The sequence below is a fragment of the Lissotriton helveticus genome, chromosome 10 (genome assembly GCF_964261635.1).
Source record: "Lissotriton helveticus chromosome 10, aLisHel1.1, whole genome shotgun sequence".
NCBI lineage: Eukaryota > Metazoa > Chordata > Amphibia > Caudata > Salamandridae > Lissotriton > Lissotriton helveticus.
Genome location: NC_136071.1, coordinates 182,402,808 through 182,415,108, shown reverse-complemented (window position 1 = coordinate 182,415,108; position 12,301 = coordinate 182,402,808). Strand labels below are relative to the sequence as shown.

The window sequence follows — 12,301 nt, the reverse complement described above, 5'->3', positions numbered from 1 at the left end:
ATCTCTGGAAGCAGATTCAGTCCTCTGTTGGGCTCTTTTCAGCTATGAGATATTAAAGGACAGTACTCAAGCACAACAAGGAGCAAGCTTAGCACAGACTTTGGACAAGACCGAAGTACTCATCCTGGGTCTCACCCCTTCAGCCTGGGACTACTCCTGGTGGCCAGCCCATTTGGGACCACCTCCCACTCCAACAGATCATACACGCAACTGGACTCATCGCTATCAAACAACTGCCAAATCAACTCAGTTTCCTGAAAAGACATTCAGATGGATCCCCACAGGATCCAGAAAGACTGTCACCCATGCACTCATCACCAGCAAACCCTACTATGGCAACGCATTCTATGTCGGAGTCACCCAGAAACAACTAAAGAATCTACAGAACGTTCAAAACTTCGCCACCAGACTGGTCCTCAACATCCCCCGCCACAACTACATCACCCAACATCTCCGACAACTCAACTGGCTCCCGATTAACAAGAGAATCACTTTCAAGCTCCTCAAATGTGCCTAAAAAACACTCTCCACAACATAGAACCTGATTACCTGAACCACCGCCTCGCATTCCATGTACCCGCTAGCCAATTCAGTTCCATCCATCGCGCCCTAGCCTCCGTTCCCAGGATCCACAAGACCAGAACCGGAGGAAGTTCCTTCTCCTACCTCGCCACCAAGAACTGGAACACCCTGCCCCCCCTCCTCAGGCAGTGCATGTCGCAGACCCAATTCAAGAAGGACCACAGATGCTGGCCACCATGCTTAAGACAGCGTTTTGATTTTCCTCATCTGTTCGATTTACCAGAATGTTCTGGATATGCAGGAAAAAAATGTGCTTTTATAGCAGGGAGATGGGGGGATGAGGGGGATCCTCAAGGTAGTGGCACATAGTTTCCATGATGTGGTGATGGTACATCAGGAGACTGCAGGGTTCTTGGGCAGCAACTACAGGGCTGAAGGTAACAGCCAGTGAAAAGTAACACAAGATGCCCTTGCCCCCAACCGTTCCACTGTGGTCACTGCCCAATATCAACCCCATCTTTGCTGGGTGGCCAGGACATTTGGAGCAGCAAGTGGTCTTCATTCATGGAGAGGTCAGAGATGAGTTCTGTCAGCTGCCTTTTTAGAGGGCATGTAAGGAGGAAAGGTAGGACCCACCGGACTTGCTAAGCAGTTTCAACAACACCTGGGGCAGATGACATATGCAGAGGTAGACACAATTACAGCCACTCACTTGTCGGGTGTATGCTTCTACTGTGCTACTTTTGCTAAGCACCGGATACAATATCAAACTTGCAAATTTGCTTGACTGACACCGTTACGGTGTCCTTCCTGGGATGATCACAAGCTTCTGGCAGCATTCCTTTTGTCTATGTTTAGTAGTGGCTTTCAAATATCTATTACAAGGAGGAGCTTAAAAGATCCCAAATGGAACTTTTGCAGAGAGAAACCTTCACCATTTGAGGCAGAGCATTTATGAAACAAATCAGTGTACCCTTTTTGCAATGGCAGATATTTTACTGAGATTTCAAATTTCTGTATCAGTTTCTTCCAAGGACTGATATTTCTTTGCCAGGCAATCATATGTTTTAGAGACAGAAATAGCAACCCAGTACCCTGCTCGTACTAGCATTAGATTGTCACAATAACGTTGTGTTTTTGAGTAGCACCTCCTGCCATTAGTATTGAACTACTGAACATAGAGCAGATAACAGATTTTAAAAGCCTTCATTTGGAGATTTAACATCAGTGAATCATTCAAGGAGCCATCCGCTGGTAAGAATTCAACAGATAGCCCCTTATGCACACTTCCCTTATGAACAAAACACAGCCACTGCAACAAAAGCATTGCATGAAAAGACAAGGGAAGACATCTATGGACTGAAAAACTAAATCTGGTCACCAGGAAAATAAAGAAAAGGCATAGAGACCCATACAAGGAACAAGCAGGGACTTTTCTAATACTAGAGGGGAGAGATGCACATGCAAGATGACTGCTTACAAACTTTTGCAAATAAACAGCGCTTCTTCTGGCACGCTCTATAAATACAGTCAGGGGATGCACAGGGGGTAGACTGAGAACAGAAGGAGTGTTACAGCTGCCGCCATGTTTAAGGAGAGAAGAATGGGATGGATGGAGAAAAGGACAGCAACACTTACAGCGACCACCAGGTTCATGCAAGAAGAGTTAGATGGGGGTGGATGGGAGAGGGGAATAAAAGGACCCTTACAGCTGCCACCACGCTGTTCTCGGAGACAAATGTCACACTCAGGAGAGGGAGGTACTCAGTCTTCAACTGTGAAAGGCTAAACACAGAAACAATTGTTATTAAAAAATGCCATGTTTATCATCTTATGAACAAGGAGCATTGTGTTTCTCTTTTAACACATTTGACTAAACTAGTAATAGTATGAAGTTGGTAGATGAAATTTGAATGGCACACATTCTGGGTATGCGCGTCAAAGTACACCTCTACATGTTGGTGCAAAAAATGCTAAAAAAGTTTATGGAAATCAGTTTGGCTTTTCAGATCTGAAAAAAGATTTACATTTGGGGCCAAGAGAGGCACAGACTTCTCATTCAGAAACAAATGAAAACTCCTTCTGGGTTTAAGTCATTCGCTATTCACATTACATTGATTGAAAATAAAGTGCCACCTCACAGGTGACGAACATCCAGTCACTGGGTTTTTCCTCTTTATTAGGGAAATAATCTGCTTTCATAAAGCCCCAGTGATTTTCAAAGGGAACCTTCATGCAATTAGGACTAGGTATATAATTTTCTAGCAAGGAAAAGGCCTATTATAAACATTCTGCTAAAAAGAATAATCGGGTAATCAAGCTGATAAACAAAAACCTTACAAAATATTATCAGAAATTCTGAAAGAGAGCAGAGCACCAAGAGACTATACTATAAGCCTGACAAAGGTAAACTAACATGGCTTCAAATAATGCTGTTTTAATAGGCTTGTTCAAAGAGCAAGGGATACATATAAATGGACTCCAGCAGAGTATGTGAAAAGCTGCGCTTTTGCAATACTTTGTTGAAACTGTTTTTTGTTGGCTTTTAGGACTGTGCACCTTTTCCATGCTTTCAGTGGTAAAGTTCCTGTGTGCTCCTTTAAACAGCTGTAAATTTGGCCTCCACCTATTGGTATATTTATTTTACCTGCAAGTGCCTAGTATACGGTACTAGATGTGCCCAGGGCCCTGTAAATTGAATTCTACAAGGGGGTTGCAGCACTCATTGTGCCATCCACTAAAGTAGCCTTTCAGAACATGCTTCAGGTCTACCACTGCAATGTAGTAACCCTTTGCCAGCCCCAACCTTCCTTTTTAATATGGCAGAGTCACCCCTAAGGTAAGCCCTAAAGGATCATAGGCCAGGGCTAATGGTATTTAAGAAGTACGACATGTGGGTTTAAGTTTTACATGTACTTGTAGTGAAAAACTCCTAAAGAGATAAAGGCTATCTCTCCCATTGACCAACACTGGGTTACCATATTATACTTAAATGATAGCTTCACTTTGGAGAAAGATAGAGAATGTTGTTTCAACTCAAATTAATTTTAATTTAAAATGCTCTCTAATGGCATAAACAAAACGTAAGTAACTGTTGCTAACATTTCACTTTTAGAACAATGGCATTTTCTTCTCTAAAACAAATGTACCTAGGTGTGAGGGGAGAGGGTCTTTCTGGCAGGATGGCAGGGAAGGAGTTGTGCCCTGTCCGGATTACACTTGAAAATACCCTGCCTGCACAATACACAGGAATCCAACACCTTGCCGGCCCTTGGCCTAAGTTACCCAAGATAGTTAGTATCCAAACCAAGATGAATGTGAAAAGCGGACATGAATCAGCTTTGGGGGTAGGCCAGGGAATGTCCTTTATAAAGGCTGGCATGAGGTATATAAGTAGCACTTTCACAGCCACTAATCAGAACACTCCTGGACCTGTTGAAGATTCAGAAGACTGTTCTGTCATCTGAAGAAGGAAGATTGGACATGCTTGCCTTGAACCCAGATTCATCAGAAGTGACTTCAAGTGTCAATTGACTGACATTCTGTTTGAGTTAAAAGGACACAACAAGATTCCAGAGGATTCTAAGTAATTTCCCAGCTGACCAGTACCAACTGGACATGCTTGCACTGCCTGAGCACTACTGATGGCCTCTGCTAGAGTGAGTCCTGATTCCCAAGATGTTCCCTCCCTGTCCTTGAACCTTGGCTGGCATTACAGAGTACTCCTCCTGAAGAAACAGTGAACACAGATGTTTTGGGCTCCTCACAACCGTGTTTTACCGATAGTAGACTGTCCGCAACAATTGCCAGCGCAAACCTCCAGTAAGACCTGCTCTTCACTCCAACAGTGACAGTCCACGTGGACCGGCAATGTGAACCTCCAGGGATGAACTGCTCTTCGAGCTACAGCAACGGCCATCCAGGGTACCAACCTGCACCTCACACCAGCCACATCTTCCTTGTGGCCCATGCCTATGCGACCAGCACTCTTGCGCAGACTTGAGAAGGTAACTCTTCAGCTGGATGAACCTGTAACCCCACCCACACTCTATTGCAGTTGTCCTGAGCTTGTGCCTTTCCCCCAGTCCAGTGCGACCAGAGATCCCCAAGTGGTGCTTTCTGTTTTTTGGCACTATTTTCAACTAAAAAGTTTTAAAAACTCTACCTCAAGTTCACGATTGAATAATGTTGTTGTTGTGGAATAATTGTATTTACAAAAATGATTTTTTTAGTGCTGCGTTTTCACTTTATTTCTGTTTGAGTGATGCATATATACTTTACATGTTGCCTTTAAGTTAAGCCTCAATACATTGGAGCCAAGCTACCAGAGGGTTAAGCACAGATTTTTTTAGTGACTTGTGTGTTTCTTCTTAACAAGGATTATGTTATTTGAGTAGGGCGTTAAAGATCAACAGTTTACATCTAGCAGTTATTTTCATTTTCACATCCTCTGCGTAGTGGCAACGGATATTCAAGGCAGGCTAATTTAAAGACAATCCCGGTTTGAAGATTTATCACTGTGTTGAACTGGACATTGACAAAAAATAGTCATAAGAAAAACAAATTGTGACACAATTGACATGAGACTGGCAAACCTATGCTAGATAGGTCACTTGTGTAGATCAGAGTTAATAATGCCGTTGACAAATGGAACTTTAAAGAAATGTGAGGGATATAAAGTACAATTGCAGAACAGTAAAAGCATTATAAAATACAAAAATACTGAAGGAAAATACTTGCATCATATTTTTTGAAGCATCAGCAACAGACACGGTGCTGTCATGGCTGACCCATGCAAGGCGGTTTCCGCTGGCAGAGAAACTGACACTGTGCACCCATCCTCCACTTCCGGCACCTCCAAACTCTGTCATTAACTGGCCAAAAGGCATTTTTGATCCCCATGGTGTGCTGGCTGGCTTTTCATCCACTTCTTTAATGTAAGCAGAAAAAACCCTGCAAAGTAAGTAACAATTCACCACAATGTCCATACTTCATCAAACGCATCTTTCTTAAATGAAATTGAACTTCTATTTGTTTTTAATAGAAGTGAAGAAAAAACAGAACTTCATATTAAAAAAAAAAGTCGCTGCAGAAGTGTAAGGAAAATAAAGTGTAGAAACAACATCAGCACTACATACATTCAGCTTATCTCTGGGTGAAAAAGACGTTTTAGAATTGAATTTAACCCTAAATAAACAAGTTACTTACCTTCGGTAATGCTTTTACTGGTGGATACAGTATCTGCCTTTGGATTACTCACCTTTTGAATTACCCCCATGCACATAATTTCACTGAAACTTTTCTCCATAGCTCTCTCATGTTGACGAACACGTCACTATGCACCGGCTCCGCACGCAACTCCACAGGAGCTTGTCGGAGTGCTGACGTCAGTTCCACTTATTTTTTCCATGTCTTTAAGGTGAACCAACATTATCAACAAGTATACATAGCATACAGTAAAAAACATAGTAAGGAAATAACCACATGCAATAGCATTTCCAAATCAAAGCATCCTCATGGATTAAATGGAAAATCTCCAAGCAGTCCCGCACTCTGAGGAAGATGCCTGCCTACCTATACCAAAACCTGTAACAAAGAACAAGCAAAATGGCCGTCCCACCTCACTTCCGAATCCATGCAATAATGCTTTGCAAAATTGTGGACGGATGCCCAAGTTGCTGCTTTCCAGATGTCAATCACAGGGACACCTCTAGCCAAAAGCAGAAGATTAAGATTTAGCTCTGGTGGAATGAGCATAAATTCCTTCAGGTGGCTCCTTCTAAGCCATTGCGTAGCATATCTTGATGCACAGGATTATCCACGTGGATAAAGTTCTCTTGTAGACAGCTGGTCCTCTGGTCTGAACTCTCGAGTTCTGTCCATATAAAAACTTTCTGCCCTCCTGGGGTCCGAACAATGAAGCCTCTCCTCCTCCTTTGAAGGACTGGGGAGGTGCAGAGGGGGGAAGGGGGTAGAAAGTAGGCAAAGTAATGGATTGCCCTTGGTGGAATGAAGTAACCACCTTCGGCAGGAAAGGAGCTCTGGTCCTAAGCACCACCTTATCTGCATGAAAGAATATGAATGGAGGCTTGTAACTTAGAGCCTGCAACTCGCTCACCCTTCATGCAGACATAATAGTAACTTATAAAATAGATTTGAGGTCTACTGAAAAAGGATGCTACATATGGGTGGAGTGTCATTTTTCCCATTACAAAGAGTATTACTGAAGTTTAGAAATGGTTTGTTATACGTGCAAAATAACTTTTTGGGTTGGTTAGGGAAGAAATGTATTGCCTATGTGGCATAAATTTGATCTCTGCTGACCTAGCGGATTTCATTCCGTACCGTACAAATTGAGGAGTTTTACTTGCATCCAAAACATTTAGAGCTACAATTAAGAGTTACAATTGGGGTGATGGAAGAGTTAAGATTTTTACCAGTGAGACAGGAGTGCCCTAAGCCTTCTACCTCTTGGCAGCGATTTCTGAAATTTGTATGCCTTAATTAGTATGCTTAAAATTTCAATGAAACGGTGCAAAAAAGTAGAGTAATTGTGCAACACATTTTACACATTAATTTTAACGAAATACTCAATTTAACAGAGGTTGGCAAAGGTTGTGGAGAGCTATGGGGTATAAATGGTGTCGTATGTGGATGATACACAGCTTATCGTCACAGTGACACAGGACGCAGCAGAATCGGCTCCTAAATTTAGGAAATGCTTGGTGGACCTTGCTAACTAGAGGACGCTGAGTGGCCGCAAGTAAATGCTGGGAAAACAGACATCCTAGTGGTAGGGAAACAATCGTCCTTGTGATCCGCGGTATGGTGGCCCCAAGTACTGGGCCAGCCCCTACCCCCCAAACCTAAAGGGAAGAATATAGGTGTTTGGTTCGATACAGCCCTTAGCTTTGATCATCAAATGTTTCACACTGGCTGGAACCTGTTTTGGGATCCTAAGGCTGTTGTGAAAAATCTTAGCCTCACTACCAATGGCAGCCAAGAAAACAGTCATCCAGGCGCTGGCAGTATCGCGCATGGATTACTATAATGTGCTGTATCTTGTAGCTTCGCAAGGCAAACAAAAATGCTGTAGAGGGTACAGAATTTGCTGGGCGATGGCCTGGTGAAGTTACACTGACTTCCAGTTCAAGACAGAGTGGCTTTTAAAGCACTCTGCTTTTGCCATAGAATTTTAAATGGCAGAGGCCCGCGCTGTCTATTCCCTTTGGTTAAACCCTATCAACCAATAAGGAATTTTTTTTATATTTCTTTTTATTAGAGCAAGGCATCACAAATAAAAACACAATATAGAGGAAGCACTTTCCCACATCACTTTACATCTCACAAGGGGGGGGGGGGGGGGGGGGGGGGACGGGTGTAGGAAGGTGGATACCAGACTATGGTTACCCCAGATTTTTTGCCTTGTGTTTAGCTGGTTTTCAACTTAGTTGGCCTGGGATCCTGCTAATCAGGGCCCTAGGGTGTCTGCTCTCTCTGTAAAATGGACTCCATGTACCTTAGGTACATAACTAATTGGATATTGGGTCACCTTATGAGCCCCTGTATAGTGTACTATAGGTACCCAGGGCATAGGTGCACCCAAGGCCTACCAGGGGCTGCAGCATATCTTTTGCCACCCCTGGCTGGCCATCCAAACTGACACAACTGGCTGATCACTCAGCTGGGGCAAGGTCGTGTAATCACCCCTTGCTTAGGTATAGTATTCCTATATCTAACCTTATATCTAGACACATATACACCTATAAGTCACTCCTATGGCAGGCCTTAACAATCCTGGAGGCAGAGTGCTTGGTTTTATGTGAGCTGGTGCTCTAGCGTGAGCTGGTGCTCTAGCATGAGCTGAGCCTGTCTGCAGCTTTCGGAACCATGTCCTTATAGCTGTTCTAGGATATTGCCATACCATATATTCTTAAGTGCATTATGAACCTCGCAGTCAGATGCTAACTTTGGTTTGGCTTTATCAAAACATGTCGTGTAAGGTGTCATACTCTTTGGATTACTACCCCCTCGCCAGTTCTTTCAACGGGGGTAGCATTCCACCCTTCTAGAGGGAGAAGACATGTTACTACCATTAATCCCGGTTAAATTTAAGCAGAGCCTCAGCATCACTAAATGGATGCTGCTGCCACAGACACAAGTCTGACCTCCTGCTGCTGGGAGTCCTTCCAGCGAGGGAGGCTTGGACAATAGGTTTCCTGTCACAGGGAGGGGCTAGCACCACCCCAGACAGGCTATAGTGTATTGGGGCAGGGAGGGCTGAATGAAAGGAGACACTGCCTGGGGCACACAAGGTGTCCCAGGCATAGTCCAGTTCAAAAAGGTGCTGGGGCACTCCAGCCCCAGCTCTGGCGCGAAACTGGACAAAGGGAAAGGGGTGTAACCACCCCCTTCCTGGGTCCCACCCATAGGAGGGACCTAGCAGGTAATCCAGCCCCTAGATTTGGTATATAGGTAGGAGCTGAGTCCCAAGACTTTAGATTTATCCTGACTGAAACTCTGATACGAAACTCTGGACCTTCGACATCCTACTCGATGTAGAAGACTGAAGAATCTCCCTTGTGGTCAAGGAGTGACCACCCTGTGCAAGCAGGCACCATCAAGCGCTCAACGGTTTGCTTTGTCGTTGCTCCCGCCGGAGCCTGAACACAGAGCCTGACAAGACCCGGATTTCCAGACTTCCTTCAGCCCGATCCACAGCCACAGCAAAGGTGAGACCCGTGGAGGCGACGCGAGACGTGGGACCGGCCATCTTGGAAAGCCAGCGAAACGCTTTCCGTGCAGCTTCTGAGGCACCCTCGAAGTTGTGCATTGGGGATTGAGAAGTCCCAGCCCGAGCATCAACTGCACCAAAGATCACCTCTCCACACTCATCGAGTGCTGCGTGGGGCCCTTTTGCATTTTCCTGCTCAACGCGTCTGTCCGGTCACTTGCCCGTTGGCTAGTGGCCTCTGTGACGACGAAACCCGAAATCTACACTGCTGGTCGGGTTGCTCCAGACTGGCCCTTGCTTCTCTGCGAAGGAGAAGCCCCTCAGTCCTTGCTGGCCTGAGTAAGAAGCCCTCTTAGAATCCTGCATGGGTTGCCTTTGCCAAGGCTTGTTTACTCCAATCCGGAAGCAGACACCGCCGACAGCGAGAGCCTTCGTGGGACAGTCCGTGCCCAGCTCCTGGTCGTCGTCGACACCTCTTGGTCCACGTGGCAGCAGAGACAAGCTTCACAACATCACCTGATTGCTTCCCGACATCGCCTGGTTCCTTCCTGGTTCCATCCTGGTCACTGGCTAGTGACCCAGACTTTGTCCCCTCTGCTTTCAGGTACTCCTCATCCTCGATCCGCCCTTGGTTCCAACCGGACTCTTCTCTCCTGGTCACCTGCAGCATCTTTTCTCCAAGGCTCCATAGGAATCCACGACGAAACCCGACACTTTGGGACCTATGCACCCACTTCCTGTGGGTGAGGTAACGAGAGTACTTCGGTGCTCCTGTGAAGATTGACTATCCTAGTGTCTTAGTTTCAAGTGGTTAGTTCCTAGTCCAGTCAGAAGACTCCTAAATCTTTAATTTTCTAACTTTACGCACCCATTGACTCTTATGTGTGCATGCGTGTGCCTTTAGACTCTGCACACGCATCCCGTGGGCCTCCTGCTACCTAACTACTGTTAGTCCAGTGTAGCCCCAGCGATTCCCTAGGCCTTCCAAATGTTCGTGACATGGTTCTTATACCACTATTTTAGTATATGGTTTAGCGGGCCACCAGGGCCTATCCATATTGCGCAACTTATTGTATGTTATATTGAGTTACTTGTTATGCGCTTGTGCCTCTGCCCTCAAAGAGTTCAGAGGATTGATTTAGAAATAAATACATATATTTTGAATATATAACCTGTGTGGTGTCCTTTCATTTGGTATTAAAGGGATTGCATATGGGAAAACAGCTGGCTTCACATGCCCTCTTGAGTTTAGCCTAAGACTGCTTTTGTCCATGCTACCACTAGGATAGCTGGTCTATAAGGTTGACTTTACAACCATCACCATAAGGGTTGTTTGGACTGGTGCAAGGTGCTCACTAGAATAGTGAACATCATATACCAGGCCAACTTCTCACAATGGGGAACAGGTTACATACAAGCCAAAAACTCACAGGGATGAGGAAATATCAAAAACAGAGTCTCTACGTGGCTCACAGATCTCCCCCTATATTGGTTCCAAGACCCCCATACTGACGCCCACTTTCGTGGTCGGCCTCTACGTCTTTTCACGAAACATACACCAGTGCAGGTCCTCTTTCCATCCCTCAAGGACTGGAGTATGCGCGGATCCCCAAAGCTGAGCTATGTTTCTTTTCGCTATCATATAGCCGGAGTTGTCCATTTGGTCTGTGACAAATTAAGATCAGTGGGCTCCCAAACATTAAGGAGGCATCAATGCTACCCCCAAAACCTCATGCATAGTGTCGTGGATCTTACCCCAATACTCTACAATACACCGACACTCCCAAAGGATATGGAGGAACGTTCCTACAAGACTACAACCCCGTCTGCACAAACCTGCTTCAAATAGCCCCATCCGGACAAGGCGAGGCCCCGTGACATAGACCCCGTGTAATATCTTCAACTGCATAAGCCTCAATCGCGCCGGGATAGCAACCTCCCTCGGAGAGGACACAGCTAGTTGCCAGTCCTCATCGTCCAGCTCTAAGCCATCTTGCTTCCATTTATCCCTCAGATCCTTAAGGAGATCCGCTCTATGATTAATTAATTTCTTATAGATCAGGGAACTAGTCTTCTCAGGCAGATGACCATCTAAAATTCTATCCTCAAGGGGTGAGGTTCACCTCCGAAGGCAGAGCCGCCTTCAATGCTTGTCGGACCTGTGCATAGCGAAAGTACTCTGTTCTACTCAGATCAAATTCGGCCTGCAGATCTTCGAATGTTTTAATCCTCCCCTTATCCCAAATGTCACCGATGGTGGAAATCCCTATCAAATCCCACTTATCAAAACCCCTTGTATTCCATAATTTGCCCAATCTTTCCGAATCAAACAGTGGGGTAGCTAGTGTCAAACGGTTCCTCCATCCTAAAGAGCTTGTGGCGTCGTACCAGATCTGCACCGCATGTTGAGTCTGCCCTGTTAAATGCAGCCTCGCCAAATTAGAATACAATGCCCTTTTATAACTACCTCCCGGGAGAAGCCACCTATCCATCGTGTATCCGGGATCGGATACAGAACCATAGGTACCCTGGTTTATGGCAGCCAGCTGGGAAGATCAGTAATATTGTTTGATATCAGGGATGCAACACCTCCATCATACCATGGGAGCGTCAATTTAGTTAAAGCAATACGGGTCTACCCTCCCAAAATAGGCTACGTTGTAGCCCTTCCACCTCACGGAAATAACTGGCCGGCACAATATCTAGAGTATTCTGGAGGGCGTAAAGAAAATGAGGCAGAGACATCATCTTAAAAAGGACTGCGCGCCCCAACAGCGAGAGGGGAAGTTTCTTCCAATTAGCCGTATCGCTCCTGAGTCTCTGCAAAGGGGGAAGGAGATTCCTCGCATACCGGATTGCCGGATCCAGGTAAATGAAAATCCCCAAATACTTAAAACCTCCGGTATTAATCTGAATTGAACAATTTCGCGGAGGAACCAGAGTTTCCCCCCTAAGAACGAACAAGAGATTTCCCCCAGTTTATTGACAGCCCTGAATTTCTGCCAAAGGAGGCAAACACCTCACACACAACAATAAGGGACTTTC

The 12,301-nt window shown here is 45.2% G+C and overlaps 1 protein-coding gene across 1 annotated transcript in view; it reads right to left on the bottom strand.

Annotated features, from left to right (window-relative positions):
• ARPC1A (actin related protein 2/3 complex subunit 1A) overlaps nt 1–12,301 on the bottom strand; it is a 156,162-nt gene that overhangs the window by 32,841 nt on the left and 111,020 nt on the right. The window contains exons 6-7 of the mRNA XM_078665051.1: nt 5,263–5,475; nt 2,232–2,307 (exon numbers count right to left, since the gene is read on the bottom strand). Coding sequence (XP_078521177.1) covers nt 2,232–2,307; nt 5,263–5,475 — 289 coding nt within the window. The remainder of the gene's footprint in view (nt 1–2,231; nt 2,308–5,262; nt 5,476–12,301) is intronic.